General features: G+C 51.0%; 1 protein-coding gene across 1 annotated transcript in view; it reads right to left on the reverse strand.

The window, feature by feature from the left end:
• Window positions 1-15,106, reverse strand: part of Hlcs (holocarboxylase synthetase) — a 137,375-nt gene extending 122,269 nt beyond the window's left edge. Inside the window, exons 1-4 of the mRNA XM_051191921.1 lie at window positions 14,903-15,106; window positions 12,637-12,771; window positions 2,512-2,674; window positions 1,346-2,283 (exon numbers count right to left, since the gene is read on the reverse strand). Coding sequence (XP_051047878.1) covers window positions 1,346-2,283; window positions 2,512-2,674; window positions 12,637-12,771; window positions 14,903-15,097 — 1,431 coding nt within the window. The 5' untranslated portion in view covers window positions 15,098-15,106. The remainder of the gene's footprint in view (window positions 1-1,345; window positions 2,284-2,511; window positions 2,675-12,636; window positions 12,772-14,902) is intronic.
• Between the last annotated feature and the right edge of the window lie 1,944 nt (window positions 15,107-17,050).

Raw genomic sequence — 17,050 nt, forward strand, 5'->3', positions numbered from 1 at the left:
CCATGTCCACAGCTGGCCTCTGACATGTGCACACCTGCAGAGAGAGACAGAGACAGAGGGATTTGTTACATCTGTCTGAATATTTGCATGCCTGTATGTACGTGCATGCATGCAATGCCTGTGGAGAGCAGAAGACGGAGACAGATCCCCTGGAAAAGGAGTCATAGACAGTTGTGAGCCACCATGTAGCAGCTGGGAACCAAACCCAGGCCCTCTGAAAGAACAGCCAGTGCTCTTAACTGCTGAGCCGCCTCTCCAGCCCTAAGCACCTAGGGTTTTTTTTTGTTTTTTGAGACAGGGATTCTCTGTGTAGTTCTGGAGCCTTTCCTGGAACCCACTCTGTAGAGCAGGCTGGCCTCAAACTCACAAAGATCTGCCTGCCTCTGCCTCCCGAGTGCTGGGATTAAAGATGTGTGCCACCACCACCTGGAAGTACCTAGGTTTTAAATGTTAACAAATCATAAGGAAAGAACAGAAGCTATGAAGATTTGTCCGGCACTAAATACATACATGACCTTAACATGATAATGCTGGTCTGGGTCACCTAACATGATAGGTGCTGGTCTGGATTCCCTGCTATGCCTTTGTGCTTCCTACACTAAACAAGGGCTTAATGATATAACCAGGGTACACTTGGGAGAAAGAAAATAAATCAGGTTTTAGGGTGACAAATGAGAAAGCATTTTGTGGCTAGCCCTGAGGGTTAGCTAACCTTGCCACCACCTGCCTCGGCTCCTCAATCACATGCAGTTTGATTGATCAGGGTATTCATAAAAGCCCTCAGCTAAGCATTCCACACCCCAGAAACTTCCACACACAGTCACACAACAGGAACTCAATCAAAAGTATGAACAGTACAATTAATCACTGGCACTGAGTTCTTGAATCCGTGTGTGTGTGTGTGTGTGTGTGTGTGTGTGTGTGTGTGTGTGTGTTTGTGGTGTGTGTGTGGTATGTGAGTGATGTGTGGTGTGCATGTGGGTATCTGTGTGTGTGTGTGTGTGTGTGTGTGTGTGTGTGCACAAGAACACATAAACTTACGGCTAGAGCCCACAGGGTAATCTCATAATTTCAACTGCTATTCCTCAGTACTGCCCACCTTGGTTTTTGAGACACAGCCTCTCACTGACCTGGAACTAAGTAAGGCTGGTTGTGCACCAAGCCCCAGGGACCCACCTGCCCCCCCCCCCGCCCCCCGCAGCGGGATTGCAAACGCGCCAGCACGCCCTGCTCTTTTCACGTGTGTCCTCACCTTGTAAGGTGGGCTTTAGTGCTGCCATTGTCACGGCTTCACACTGTCCAAACACGCGGAGAGCACCGTGTCCGCACCACCCGGTCCCCATACCTGGCAGAGAACAGCCTCCCCTCCGCAATTTCCAAAAGGCACGTGCACAATCATCTTCTCCTTGTCTGGGTTCTCTAGGTGACCCTGGAGTTTGCCCGGGCTGAGTCCTTCCTCATAAACAGCGCCGCTGCTCAGGACACTGAGCCGTACCTCACTCCCGTCAGCCTTTGAGAAAACCAGGTTCTGGGCTGTGTTCCGTAGCCTGTCTCTGCTTGTCACCTGGAAGCCACCAAATGTGAAGGAGGAACACAGGCCCAGCACCTTCCCTCCCTGAGAAAGATAGGCCATGAACTTCTGGTGTATGTCTTTGGGGATGGGTTCCCTGGTGGCAATAACCAATAGCAGGCAGTTGTCTGGCCACGGGTCCCGGAGAGCACCGTCTTCCGGCAGATGGTAGAGAGCATAACTGTCAGTGTCCACACAGTCAGTCAGGACAGACCGCACCTGCTGCAGCCGGCCAGGGGCTTCCTCAGAACTGGAGCCCACGTACAGCAGGATGTTGGGTGCCTTTCCCGAAATGTTGCCTCTCCTCCGTTCCTGTTCAGGGCAGAGTTCATCGGCAGCAGCGCCATCCACAGGGCTGCTGTTATCACAGGGAAGGTCTGGAATGTTCTCTGCCGATGCAAACCTCACCGACTCGATGGTACTGTTCTCAAGTTCCAGACACTCGTGGCAACTGGACAGGTGGAGCAGACGGTGCTCAGCAGAGCTCTGCCCTGGATCGCCATCTGCAGTCGGCTCACTTCCCGAGGCACAGCCTCGTCTCAGGCGGGAACAGCCTTCACCAGCGGCCTTCAGGTCACCTGGGCCAGAATGCTCCATGATGCCCTGGGCAGGCTCGGCCTCAAGGGAAGCTTCTGGGCTCAGGGGCTGGGCCTGGACTTGCTTGGTGGAGGCCCCGTTGACTTCCTTCAGAGCGGGATCCTTTAAATGCACTGCTAGAGCAGGGATGGGAGAGATCATTAGTCAGCCCTACTGATCAGAAATCCAACAGACTAAAAGGTACTTCCTGTCCACCCCAACCCCCACGAGGAGTAACTGTACACGTCTACGGTGAGGTCAAGCCTGCTGGCTAAACCTGAAAGTAAACATGGCATTGGGAAGTCACAATGGCCCTGTGACGAATCGTGTGGCACCCCAAGGAAACATTTTCTGAAGTCACTTACAAACAATCTTCTGGGCTATCAGTCCATTATCCATCTGGAGCCTCTCCTCCATAAACGCCGCTCCAAGCTTGCTGAAGTTGTCCACGCTTGCTCTAGCAATCAATTGGTAGGGATCCCCGGGTCGGCAAGCTAATGGCAAACAACAGTCGGACCATTTCACAACCTGAGGAAAAAGCAGATGAGGGAGGAAGAGGGGCTGAAAGTTTCCACCTCTCCAATGGCCAGACATGACACTGTACCCTCAGGCTCCTAGGCACCAGTTACGGCCAGACAGGCTGCATCCGGTCCCTGGCACTACGGTACAGCCAGACAGGCTGCATCCGGTCCCTGGCACTACGGTACAGCCAGACAGGCTGCATCCGGTCCCTGGCACTACAGTACATCCAGACAGGCTGCATCCGGTCCCTGGCACTACAGTACATCCAGACAGGCTGCATCCAGTCCCTGGCACTACAGTACATCCAGACAGGCTGCATCCGGTCCCTGGCACTATGGTGCAGTCAGACTGCATCCAGCAAGTTACTAGCTATCGCCTTTGATCAAGAGCAAAGACGTTTGGGCTTAGACATCCTCACCCCGACCTAACAAGGGTGACTGGTTTTAAAGCACTCATCAGAGCTCAGATATGGAGATACACGCCCCTCACACCACCACCTGCTGGAGGAGGCTACGGCCTGAGGGTCTCAAGTTCGAAGACAACATCAGCCACATACTGAGCCCCTTCCTCAAAAACTCAAAGAGGAGAGCTGGAGGAATGGTTCCACGGCTGGCTGCTTTCCAGAGGACCTGGGTTCAGTTCCCAGCACCGGCATGGTGACTCATGTGTAACTGCAGGTCCAGGGAATCTGTTGCCCTCCTCTGGCCTCTGCGAGGCACAAGTCATCCGTGAAAGCAAAATTCCACACACATAAAAGTGAGTGTAAAAGGTAATACTAAAATAAAAGTAAGTGTGACTTAGAAATAAATAAAGGTGGCCAAAGTCTCAACTGCCTTAGGGTAAAGGTGAAAGGCGTATTCTCCAGACGTGTGACGGGCACAGGGCAGGAGTCTCCCGAACACCCAATGACGTGAAGGGGACCTGCCCAGCAGCCAGCAGGGGCAGCTGCAAAGACCTACCCGACAGCACAGAGACCCTCCACCAGAGTGCATTCCCGTCCTCTGACCTCTGACTTCCTCCTGTGTGTGCTCCATGGCTCACTTACACACTCACATACAGGTATACACACACACACACACACACACAGTGACAGTGACTGTAAAGACGGCACAGACAGTTCACGAGCCTACCACTAGAGGGCGAGAGACACGAGGCGAGGAAACAGCCTTCCAGTTTGGTTATCCAAGAATTTCACAAAGGAGAAGAGGATGCAGTTGAACAGGAAACCTGGCTGCAGAGTCCAGAAAGCCTGAGCCAAACTCAAGCTCCACTCACCGCCGCTCCCGGGCCCTGTGCAAGAATCTGCACCTCCCAGCACCCTCTTTGTAAAGAAGGAAAAATGAAATGACAGCATTACTCATCACCTCAGGTCTGTGTGGCAGTGAGTTTACTGACTGTGCATAAGGCCACCGGGGGTGAGGGGTCACTGAAGAGCACTTCTTGCTGTTTCTGAGGACCTGAGTTCAGTTCCCAGCACCCGGGATCTAATCCCCCCTCCTGATCTGATACGCATAAATATAAGTCAGCAATACATCCAATTTTTATTATTATTATTATCATCATCACCATCATCATTATTAAAGGAGTAAAGCTTGGCTAAAGTCCTCAATTAGTACGAGCTGTTTCTACCAGCAACAGCAGCCTCTGTGCTACCATCATTTACCACCAATGAATGAGTCCTCTACTCCCCAAAAATGTCCTCAAGGGCAGACTACCCCACAGTTTACAACCAGGGGTGCAGAATTCTGAATTCCAATTTCTAAGTTGAGGGGATAGGTTTTAGAATAAATTTCCTACTGGAAAACCACACACACGCAAAAAGAATACACTGCTGTAATAACCAGAAATCCAAACGTAGAAGATGGAGATGGATGGGTCCCTACCTCTCACCCGAATGGGGTCAAAGGCGAAAGTGTAAAACCTCAGAAGAAAACAGGTCAGACTGTCAGAACCCAGAATCAAACAACAGTTTCTCAGAAATGACACTAAAGGTATAGGCAACATAAGAAAAAAAGATTAAGGGGCTGGAGAGATAGCTCAGTGGTTAAGAGCACTGGATGCTCTTTTAGAGGACCCAGGTTCAATTCCCAGCATCTACATGGCAGCTCACAACTATCTGTAACTCCAGTTCCCGGGGATCTGACACCTTCACACCAATGCACATAAAAGAATTAAAGAGTAAAGATAAATTGTAAGTTACCAATGCTTTTTGTACATCAAAGGACATTATCAAGAAAGTGAAAAGGTAACACACAAAGGCTAGGGGAGGATTTGCAAATCTCAGCAAACTCCTACAACCAACAGGGACAGAGTAAACAATGCACTTTTATAGTAAACAGGATGGAGTTTGGATACATTATTTCTCAGAAAATTATAACATGCTAATGACCAATAAATAAAGTAAATTCAAACCAAACCGCAATGAAGTATCAACTCTATACCCGCTACGCTGGCTAGCATAAGAATATGGGCAAGCGATCCGGCTGGATATGAATCCTGAGCCAGCAAGAGGGCTCAGCAGGTAAAGGCACCTGCCACCAAGCCCGACTGATGAGTTGAGTTCAGTCCCCAGAATCCACATGTGGACAGAGAGAACTAATGCCTGCAAGTCATTCTCTGACCTCTGACTTCCTCCTGTGTGTGCTCCATGGCTCACTTACACACTCACACACAGGTACACACACACACACACAGGTACACACACACACAGTCACACACAGGTACACACACAGAGTCACACACAGGTACACACACATACACATACACACACACAGAGTCACACACACAGGTACACACACAGGTAAACACACACACACAGTCACACACAGGTACACACACACAGAGTCACACACACACAGTCAAACACAGGTAAACACACACACACAATCACACACAGGTAAACACACACTCACACACAGGTACACACACACAGAGTCACACACACACACACAGTCACACACAGGTAAACACACACACACAGTCACAGACAGGTAAACACACACACAGTCACAGACAGGTAAACACACACACACAATCACACACAGGTAAACACACACACACAGAGAATAAATGAAACAAAATAAAATTTCAAGAAAGAAATTGGAATTCAACACACTGCTGTAGAGATGCAAAATGGTTCAGCATCTTCAGGAAAAAGTTTAGAAACACTGAGTAACCACAAGACCAAGCAATTCCACCTCAGTATGTGCATAAGAGAATTAAAAACAAGCATCACATACACATACACCCTGTATGTAAATGCTCACAGTACTGTACATAATCCCCTAAACCAAAAATAACCCAAATATCCTGCAGCATCCATTAAAAGGGGAGAAGTACCAATACATTACAACACAGATGAATCATGAATAGCTTGGAAGATGCTGTCTCACTGGAGAGGTGGCTCAGAGGTTAAGAGCACTGGCTGCTCTTCCAGAGATCCTGAGTTCAATCCCCAGCAACCACACGGTGGCTCACAATGATCTATTATATAGGGTCTGATGCTCTCTTCTCACACTAAGAGTGCAGATAGAGCACTCAAAAAAAAAAAAGAACCTGTCTCAGTCAGGGTTTCTATTGCTGTGACCAAACACCACCACGACCAAAAACAAGTTGAGCCAAGCTGAGGAGGAAAGGATTTATTTGGCTGATACCTCCACAGCACTATTCACCATCAAAGGAAGTCAGGACAGGAGCTCAAGCAGGGCAGGATCCTGGAGGCAGGAGCTGATGCAGAGGCCATGGAAGATGCTTCTTACTGGCTTGCTCAGCCTGCTTTCTGATAGAACCCAGGACCAGCAGGGCTCAGGGATGGCCTCACCCACAGTGGGCTGGACCCTCCCCCATCAATCACTAATTAAGAAAATGCCCTATGGGATTTCCTGCAGACTGAACTTACATAGGTATTTCTCAACTGAGGCTCCCTTCACTCAGATGACTCTAGCTTCTGTCAAGTGGACATAGAAACCAGCCAGGACAGATGCCAATAACTAAAGGTCACATATGATCCTACTAATGTAGCAAATCCAAAACAGTCAAATCCACAGCTTAGTGATGGGGGTAGATGGTGATTGCTGGTAGGGGACAGTTGCTTTCTGAGGTAAGGAAGGCCTTCTAGGCCAGACAGGGGTGATACTGTATCAGAAACCATGTAACTGAATTGTATATATTAGAAGGGTAAGTCTTACCACATGTAAACATAGCAACTTCTTAAAAAGATATTTTTTTATTTATTTATGTCTCTGTGCACAACACCCACTGCTACCATCAGACACCTGAAGAGGGCGTCAGATCTCCGCGGAGCTGCAGTGGTTGTGAGCCGCCCCTGTGTAGGCGCTGGGAAGCCAACTTCACTCATGTGCTCAAGAGCTTTAACACAGAGCCATCTCTCCAGTCCCACACGCCAGCCTTTTCTCTTCGGGAGGCCAGTGAAGCCACCTGGCTACGTCTGTGCTCTGTGGGACAGTCTAGTCGGTAAGAGACTCAACACAACAGCCTAGCCATGAACGTTGGAGCTTGGGCAAACCGAGCTGAGCATCTCTGGTCTCCTCTGAGCTCACTTCCTGTCTAGATGACGATGGATGGGATAAGAGTGTTCACCTGGAAGCTACAGGGGGATGTGAATACATGCATGCATTCACACACACCACACACATACATGAGAGAAAGAAGAAAATAAATAAATAAAAATACGCAAAGCCCTGATCCCTTGGATGCTGGTGGGCAGTTGGAGAAGGCCACAGATAAACACTGTGCTAATGCCTGGTGGGGGAAGGGACAGCATTGTCTTTGAAGGAGATTGGAAGGAGATGCTAATGCCCGGGCAAGGGCAGGCTTTTCAGATGAGAGCGAAGGAGCCAGGTAAAGGGACAGAGCCGAGGAGCCCTGGCTCCAGAGTGGGGCTAATAGCATCACAGATGTCAGCTTCGGACAGCCAGAAGCGCTCAGCCCACAGAGCTGCCCCAACTGCCTCCGCACCTACTGGCTTCAGGGAAAAGGAGCCAGCGATCAAATTCTCACACAGCTCTGAAGGAAGAGAGGCGCAGGGAACAAACAAAGGAAGGGCAGGAACAGGAGAAGACCGCAGAACAATACGCACACATCCCTGATCAAGTCTCCCAACTGTTTCCTCACCTAAGTGCACTTCCTTTCTCTAGGAACAATGTCTGTGAGCCATGGACCATGGACAGGGGGCTCGGATCAAAGCAAAGCGCCACTGTCACCGATACTCCACGGAGCTGGGGGGGGGGGGGCGTCGCCTTCCAATCAACAAAAGCAAACTGGACGCTTCCCATTTGCACGGGGAGATGGGCGATAGAGACAAAGGGGTAGGGAAGAAAGGGGAAGCCAAGCAAAAGGCTGACTGAGCCCAGCGATCAAAGCTGCGGAAGCCAAGGCTGGTGTGAGCACAGAATCCCCTCCCACACACCACAGACAGATCTTATCGGATCACCAACGCTCTGAAGGCCTTGTCACGACGTATGACGACATGCACGGATTCGCCTCGGTACTCCGCTCCCAGCAGCGGAGAGTGACACTGCAGTGATAACCCTCACTCGGCAGAAGCCCCTACGAGCTGTCCAGCTGCGAGGCTTGACATTATGTTCATTTCTACGATGTGCTGTTTATCTGCTTCTTAATCACCCAAAAATGCATGCTGGGTTCCCAAAAGGTCTAGTTGGCAGGCATGGTGGTAAATGCAGGAGACATGGCCTGCGTGCAACGTGCATGCCTGGTGCCTTTAGAGGCCGGAAGTGGGTGTCTAATCTCCTGGGACTAGAAGTTACAGATGGTTGGAGATGCTGAGAATCGAACCGGGGACCTCTGGAAGAGCAGCCAGTGTTCTTTAACCACTGAGCCATCTCTCTAGCCGCCCCGACATACCTATGCTGTGGTATAGACATGAGCCTGTAAGACACAGTAAGGACAGACACAACAGGACCTTGTCTTCTCTGGGTAGACGGATAGAAAGGGGTGATACCCAGAGACATGAAGCCACTGGATGGCCAGGTGTGGTGGCCAATCTTCATGCTCAACCTGACTGGATTTAAAGTGACCTCTGAAACACACCCCAGGGCTCGTCAACTCACTGAGGAGGGGATTCCCACCCTGACCATGAGGGGCTCCATCCCGTGGGCAGGGACCCTGACTGAACAAGAAGCAGAAGTCTGGTGCGTGCCGGGATTCTTCGCTCTTTCTGGTTCTCCACAATGGGAGCAAGCAGCCTCACTCTGCTAAGGCCACAGCCTCAGACCCTCCAGCACATCCTTCCCTGCCTTGATAGACAGTGGCTGTCCTCACACCGTGAGCCAAACAAGCCCTCCTTCCCTCAAGTTCTTTCTTGCGGGATATCGGGTCACAGCGCCAAGAAAAGCAACAGACACGAATCACCCCACGTCTAGATCTGAAGTTCCGACATCCTCAAGCCAACCACTCCCTAGAGCCCCATGAGTATTCTACATAAAAACGCAGACAAACAACAGGGAGTCTAAGCAGACGGGTGCTGAGCCACAGGCATTGCAGCCTCACGTGCCACATCATGACAGAGCATGCTGGCTGCAGGGACCTGTCATCTGCTCAGCACATGTGACCGCTGCACAGGAGCCTTCCATCTGCTGAGCCGCTGCAACCTCTGCTCAGGAACCTTCCATCTGCTAAACCACTGCAACCTCTGCTCAGGTCCTTGTACTCATGGGAAACAGGAAAGGCTGACGAAGCAAGGGAACGGACAAGATGTTGGAAAACTGGACAGCCCATGTTCCAAGCTGTGGTCCTTCCATCCCATGGGCATCTGACCCAAAGCGTTGCTTGACCCAAGATGTCCTCTTGCTTCTCATGACACATCTGAATTGACCTAACCGATTGTCACTTGGTATACCAGACTCCGTGTTGTGACCACCAGGACAGGGGAAGCAGGGGATCTCGGTGAGTTTGAGGCCAGTCTGGTCTACAGACCTTAGAAAGTTAACTCAGGTGATGGCTGTGGTGGGCAGGCTAATGCATCCCCACATCTAGTGTTCCTTCTTCCCCTGCAGTAACAGAACTCCGAGTCTGCTGAACCCACAGTCTAGTGAGGGACTGGAGTTCTTGTCGTCCTCTATAGCTAAGGGACTAAGGAGACTGTGTCTAAACTCTAGGCACCTGGATGGGAGCCGCAACAGCCCAGGCAGTTTCTGGATCACAGTGCCAGAGAGGAGGCTAGCCACCTTCTGCTTCTCTCTGGTCCCCTATCTTAAGGGCTGCAATGTGGGTGATGTTGCTGGCTGGGTGGCAGGGCACAGCAGGAACAAGAGGCCGCATCTAACAACGCATCTAACACCCACCTAGGATGGCAGACACACAAAGAAATCGGCCCCTAGGAGCTTTGAGGCCTCACTGAGAGGGTAGTTGGCTTTTAGGCTGCCAGAGCCGCTAAGTCACTAAGGGACACTTTGTTACAGAAGCTTGGCAGATAGGACTGCTACACTGTTGCTAAAGAGACAGTGTCACCACCGCTGTGGAATATACAATAAGTAAGGATTTAGGAAATTAGAAACTATACCAGTGGGGGCGTACCCCATCTCTGTGAGTTTGAGGTTAGCCTGGTCTACAGAGCCAGCTCCAGGACAGCAAGAGAAACCCTGTCTTGAGAAACCAATAATAATAATAATAATAGAACAACAGAAGTAATTGTTTCAAAATACCCTACAGACTTGCCTAAAGGAAATCTGATGGAGAAATTTTCTCAATTGAGGTTCCCTCTTCCCAGAAGACCCTAGCTTCTGTCAAGGTGACAAAAATCTAACCAGAATACATGACGACCTGAGTTTGATTCCTAGGACCCATTTAGTAGAGAGAACTGGCTCGCTCAAGTTATCCTCTGACCGCCATACACGCTACAGCATATGCACACATGCATACAAACAAATAAATTAAAAATAAAAAATAAATACCCGAGGAAGAGTAGGCAACATAACACAAACTTTTCAGATTAAAAAATAAATAAATACAAGCACTTTATGTGACTTAACTAAATGATCATTTACCACCTGTTATTAAGTGAATGCTTTAACAGTAAGTATGTAGATGTGCAGCAGTGGCGCTCGCCCTGAATCCCAGCACTTGGGAAGCAGAGGCAGGTGGATCTCTGTGAGTTCCAGGACAGCCAGGGCTGTTGCACTGAGAAAGTTCATCAAAAAGGCACTGTCTCAATAATTAGTCTCCTGATAGCAACCACCGTCAGTCACAAGCATTGCTGACCGGGCTAGGTTTAACAAAACCTTCCCCTGTTTAGATGGAAACCATCCACATGTCCCTGGGGCAACCAGAGAAGATATGAGCACTGAACATCGGTCACAACGTTGCCACTGGTGGCTTTAGGCCCTCAGCTTCCAGCTTCTTCCACAAGAACGATAGAGGCAGGAGGCTCTAAGCATCAGATGTGATCCTCGCAAAATATCTCCAGGGACCTGATAAAGCCTGTGCCACTAAGTGTAGAAAAGTGGAACAAAGCTTCCTGAACATTCTGGAGAGGACGTGGGGGTGTCTCAGGACACCAGCCAGCTCCCAGGCCTGCCTGCCAATCCCCACCCACACCTGCCAGTCTCTCTCCTTTCCCGTCTTCCCCTAGCCCAGGCCTTGCGAGCTGCTCCAGCGTTCCCTACTCCCTCTTTTCCTTTCTCTTCTCCCAGAAGAATGTCTTCTGTACGACTATCACAAAATTAAGATCCCACAGACTCAGGTGTGCACAGCAGAGTGCCCAAAAGGCAGGCAAGAGGTACACAGTAGGCAAGTTAGAGCAGGAAGCCCATCAGTCAGAGCCAGGAGACCCCGGCTGGGGGAGGAGTCAAAACCACCACCTTACGGACAAGGATGGCACTTCATGGGTGGGCTGCCTCAGCAGGAGTGTCCCAGCGGGGTGTGCTCCGGGACGGGAACTCTAGCCATTGAGGGGAAAGCCAGCAGAGAAAGGCCATAAGACAAGACAGGAGAGTTCTCCAGTGCACACACACAAGACTCGAGAAGGAGATAAAGAGAGGAGCCATGAAAATGAAGACACAAAGCAATAACACCAGGGAGCTGTGTCGATCAAAACTGTAGTTTAACGGAAGTGAGAAGGAGGCAACAAGGTGTGGATTTGGAATATTCTTCCTCTCTGTCTCTCTCTCTGTCTCTGTAAGCAGATTGTAAACAGAAAGTTCTGGATCTGTGACTGAGTCTGAAGTATGTCCAGCTCACTTCGGACAAGATATCCAGGAAGGAGGTAGTCATTAAGTCAGCCGTTCAGGGTACCAAAGGATGGAATAAGGAACAGATCACACGATGGACCAGACCAGCCAGGAGAGAGGGCAGCTCGCTGTTATCCACATGCATTATGTACGGCTCAGTAGGTGAAGGTAAACTTGCTGCCAACCCCAGCAACCTGAGTTGGATCCCCGGAGCCAACAAGGCAGAAAAGGCGGACTGAGTCCGGGCAACCGAACCTCAGACCTTACGTGCTAACTTCCATGTGTACACATCTCGACAGTCAACCAATCACTACTGCAACATATAGGAAACAAGAAATCCTATATAAGGTTAAAAAAAAAAAAAAGATTACATGCTTGCCCTGTTTGCAGAGAACCCGAGGGTAACCCTAGCACCAAGTTACAATCCAAGCCGATGCTCCTTCAGACCCTTTGGGAAGGAGGGGACCAGCAGACTGCTGCGCCTCACTCAGCTCCCGGTGGATAGAAACTAAACACACACATACACACAAACGCAGGTATATGCACACGAAACAGAAGACAGTAATTTTACTAGTATAGTATCGGTTACATAACCCAATATATCCCAAAAGAAAGGAAGCCACCCACAAAGACCAGGAAAGAACATTCATTACAAAACTATTACAAACGAAAAGACCACAAAAAAAGAAACAAGAAAAAAAAAACCACTCAGGTTTGGCCTAAGACACACTCTAAGGTACACAAGTAGAACATGGCACTCACGGTTTCTGAAGACGATGGCTTCTGGAAACTGTCAGCTTGTGCCCAGATGCTCTCTGTCACGAACGCTATGTGCTCTGCCTCAAGTACAAAGGGGGAAACAAGGAACAGGGCCCACTTGTTCAAGTCTTCAACAGACTACAAAGGAAGAGAGGAAAGCAGGGCTCATTTCAGACCTCAGGGGCCACTCACCTCTGCATCCTGGCCTACCCTCCTCCCCTGCTTCCTCGGGTAAGATCTGCCCACGTGCCACACATGCCCGTGCAACCTCCGCTTCGTGTCCAACTGTGGTGACTTTCTGGCTCACGAGAATTCCAAAGTCTCTGGATATTTGTTTCCATGCAAGTAATTCTGACACGATTTCTTTCGGTTTAATGTATATGAGCTCCCGAGTCACACTGGGAAGGGTGAGGCCTGGAAGTGTTTGCCTGAAGGTCACATAATCTTCAAACCCAGAGACGTAAATCGGGGAAGCCCTTTCTGACGCAGAGACAGACGTGGGCAGACACGCTTTGAAGGAAATCTACGCCCCAGTGGAGAATTCAGCGGGGTCTGCAAGGGCGGATTAGACACAGGACTGGCTAGCTATCAGATACAGCTGGCCTTTTTTACGTGTTCAAACAAAAAAGTTCTTGTCCTCTATACAAATAAACTGACTTGTTCTTGTGTTAATCCCTAAACTACACTGTGTAATAGCCATTTCCATAGCTTTTGCCCTGTATCATGTATGGGAGGCCTGGAGAGGACTCCAACACCGAGAGGACCCACACGGAACGCAAGGATCCTGTCACTTTACGGGGACTGGCCGCCCTCGGGTGCAGGCAGCTTGTTTAGGCGAGCTGTCAGCCTTGGAAATCCATTTCCTTTATTTTCAGATTTCTGGAGGAGGACTGTAATTCTATTTTAAAAGGTTTTAGCCTGCCAAGTGGTGGTGGTGCACACCTTTAATCCCAGTACTCGGGAGGCAGAGGCAAGGGGATCTCTGAGTCTGAGGCCAGCCTGGTCTACAGTTCCAGGACAGCCAGGGCTACACGGAGAAACCCTGTCTGGGGGAGAGGGGGGGGCAGGGAGGAGCGATATCCAGAGCAGAAAAAGCAGACCTCTAAGGCTGTGAGAACCTTTTGGGAGTCACAGCCCTGAATCAAAAACAGACCTCAGTAAGATGTGAGCAAAGCTCAGGGGCTACCTGTGCAAAGCAGGGGGGGTGTGTGACGTGGGGCAGGCCAGGTATCTGCAGGGCTGTCCATATTGGGGGTTCTGAAGCAGGTAAGAGCCAAGTCACTAGTCAGCATAGTTACCAGGCCAAGGAGGGCATGGGGGGGGTGTTCAAAGGTGTCTGAGAAAACTCATTTGGCAAAATTTCCACTCTGACACAAACCGTAAAGATTTTGTGTTAAATAAATAGCTTAGAAACCACCACAGTGGGAAAGCCCACTAGTTTTCATTCTGTGATCTCCCTCAAGCAGTTGAAGAGAATTTAGCTCTGATGTTCTAAGAGGACCACCGTCCTTTGCACCACACCTGTCTTGTTCTAGGTGGTACACTAGTCCCGGCTGGGCAATGGTAGCTATAATGTTGGGAAGTCTGAGAAAACTCAGTGCGTTGTTCATACTGTATTTTTCTTTATGTTTATTTAATTTCATGTGTACAGGTGTCTTGCCTCGGTGTGTATGTGTACCACCCGAATTCCTTGACTCTCAGGAACTGGAGCTAGGGATGGTTGGTTGTAAGCCACCACGTGGGGACTGGGAAGAGGCGGGCCATCTCTAACCCCAACACTTGTTTTGTTTTGTTTTAATTTTTTGTGAATTCCCTGGAAGCACGATTCATCCCCATACCTAAGCAGCTTGACTAAAATATCCTCCCTGGAGGCGTACATGATTCTCATATGGGTGTTACACTCTGGCGTCTATGAAAGAAACTCTCGTTTTCGTCCTAAAGGGGGGCAGGCAGCTTTCCAGAAGGAAGCGGAAAGGGCGAAAGGCCGTTGAAAAGCGAAAACGCTGCTTGGTGTCCGCGAAAACGGGGCATGTCCAGAAGCACATGGTACGAAGTGGCACTGTGCAAACGGGCCATCGTCCCCTTCCCGGTGAGCGGGCGGCGCCATCGCTGCAGCTGCAGCTGCAGCAGACGCGGGGCTCCCGGGCTGCGGTGCACGCGAGGCTCGCCTGCCCGGGGTGGGGAGGGGTGGGGAGGGGTGGGGTGGGGAGGGGGGGGTGCCGATGCTGCCGCGCGCCCGGTCCCCGCGGCGCCCCCGCCCGCCGCCCACCTGGCTCTCGCCGACGCAGAAGACGCGGCCGCCGCGGCTCAGGCACACGCGCGCGCCCCCGGGCTGCGCGGCCGCGCGGCAGAAGGTGAAGGAGCAGCGCGAGGCGCGCAGCCGCCGCACCGTGGACAGCACCAGCGCGCCCGGACGGCGCCCCCAGCGCACCCACAGGTACAAGTAGCACAGCGTGATGAGCATGGCCGGCGCCCGCCCCGGCCGCCCCGGCCACCCCGGCCCGCGCCAGGCCCCGCCCCGGCCGGAAGCGAGCCTGGGGAGGGAGGGGAGGGGAGGGGTGCAATGCGCGTGCGCTGCAGGAGGGTGCTGAGGTCGAGGGCGGGTGTGCTGGGAAGGGAAAGGATGCTGGTGGCGGGGAGAGATGCTTGCAATGGAGGGGGGGGGAGGGCAGGACCGCGGAGAGGGTGGCGCGGGTAAACAGAGGCTACGGGAATGGAGAGGCCGGGCCAGGACTGAAGATGGCACTGGAGGAGAGGTTACTGTCTCGTCTCTGGAGACTGGCTGCTGCAGGAGAGGGAGGGAGGGAGGGACGGAGCAGGACAGCCAAGGCTACACAGAGAAACCCTGTCTAGAAACTCACAGAACCCCAGACTTTTCTTCAGATGGTGTAGCAACAATAGATTTAACAGGAGAATCCGAACCCACAGGACTGGGCTCATAAACAAGAAGGCACACTGCAAGGGATGACGAAATGCAACCGCACGCCCTGCATGGTACTAGTTAACACGGAACAGGGTTTGTGCTGGATAGTCCTATATCAACTTGACAAAAGCTAGAGTCACTGCAGAGGAGGGCCGCTGTAGGTAACAGGCTGGTGGCCTACAGAGCGAGTTCCAGGACAGGCTCCAAAGCTACACAGGAACCCTGTCTCGGAAAACAAAACAACAAACAAACAAAAGCCACAGAGTTAACTGAAGATAATTTTCTGATCCCCAAATATAAAAACATTAATTAAGACACCAAGAACACCGGGCCATCCACACGGCCTAGCCTGATGACCCAAGTTCAGTCCCTTACACCCACTTTGTGATTGACCACCACACTCACGCTATTGCAAGAGGGCTCTCTCTGTGTCTCCCTATCTCTCTCTGTGTCTCTTTCACACACACACACACACACACACACACACACACACACTTAAAAGCTACCAAGAGCACTAACTACAAAGGAAAAGATGAACACACTAAAACTAAGATCCTCAGGCTGGAGAGATGGCTCAGCAGATAGGAGCTCTGGGGTCTCTTCCCGACAACCTAAGTTCACTTCCCAGCACCCGAACTGCAGCTCACAGCTGTCTGCAACTGCAGCTCTGAGGGATCCAACATCCTTTCTTCTCCTCTTTGGAAACCAGGCACACGCCTGGTACCCAGAAATACATGTAAGTAAGCAAAACACATAAAGACATAAGATAAAAGGAAAAGTGTGAAGAATGTAAGTTAAGACCCTCCACTTATTTAGAGGCACTATTAAAAAGGGACACACTCTGGCACAAAGAGGAGAAACCTAAAACACAGGTCGTCCATAAAGGGTTCAGATCCGGAGCAAACAGAATGCCAAATTGTAAGACGCGGTCAGGTGGGAAGGAGTTCGAGGACACACTCTGCTTAGCGAGCACTGCACAGGCAGCTGACTGGCAAGCCACCTTTATTTTCTCCTGGCATTGGGAAATAAAGTCCCGAAGAGAACTGGTTTAAACCCATCTGTCTAGCGGGGACCCCCTTTGTGAGCCCTGTAAGTTCACTTCCACACCCCACACCTCACACCCCACACCCCACACCATCACACCACACCCCACACCCCACACCCCACACCCCCACACATGCCCCTGCAGAGGTCATCGTGCTGACTTGCCACAGCCCCTGGCTTTCCTGACCACATTTTCACCAGACAATAGACACCACTACTCAAACAAAGGGGAAACTAACAGAGAGGACTGGCTGGAGCTTGACAAGGGTGCAGAGGGCGTGCGCGCGGTGTGTGACAGAGCGGACACCTCTGCCTACAGACAGGTGTGCAGTGCAGCCGCTAGCAGCAGCTGTCTCTGCCACCAAGGGGCTGGGCATAGAAAACCCGGGAGTCCCCTTAGTCCCAGGGCCCAGGTCACATGGTGGAAGCTAGAAGCCACCAGTCTCTCCT

This window comes from Phodopus roborovskii, unplaced genomic scaffold, assembly GCF_943737965.1.
Source record: "Phodopus roborovskii unplaced genomic scaffold, PHOROB, whole genome shotgun sequence".
Taxonomy (NCBI): Eukaryota; Metazoa; Chordata; class Mammalia; order Rodentia; family Cricetidae; genus Phodopus; species Phodopus roborovskii.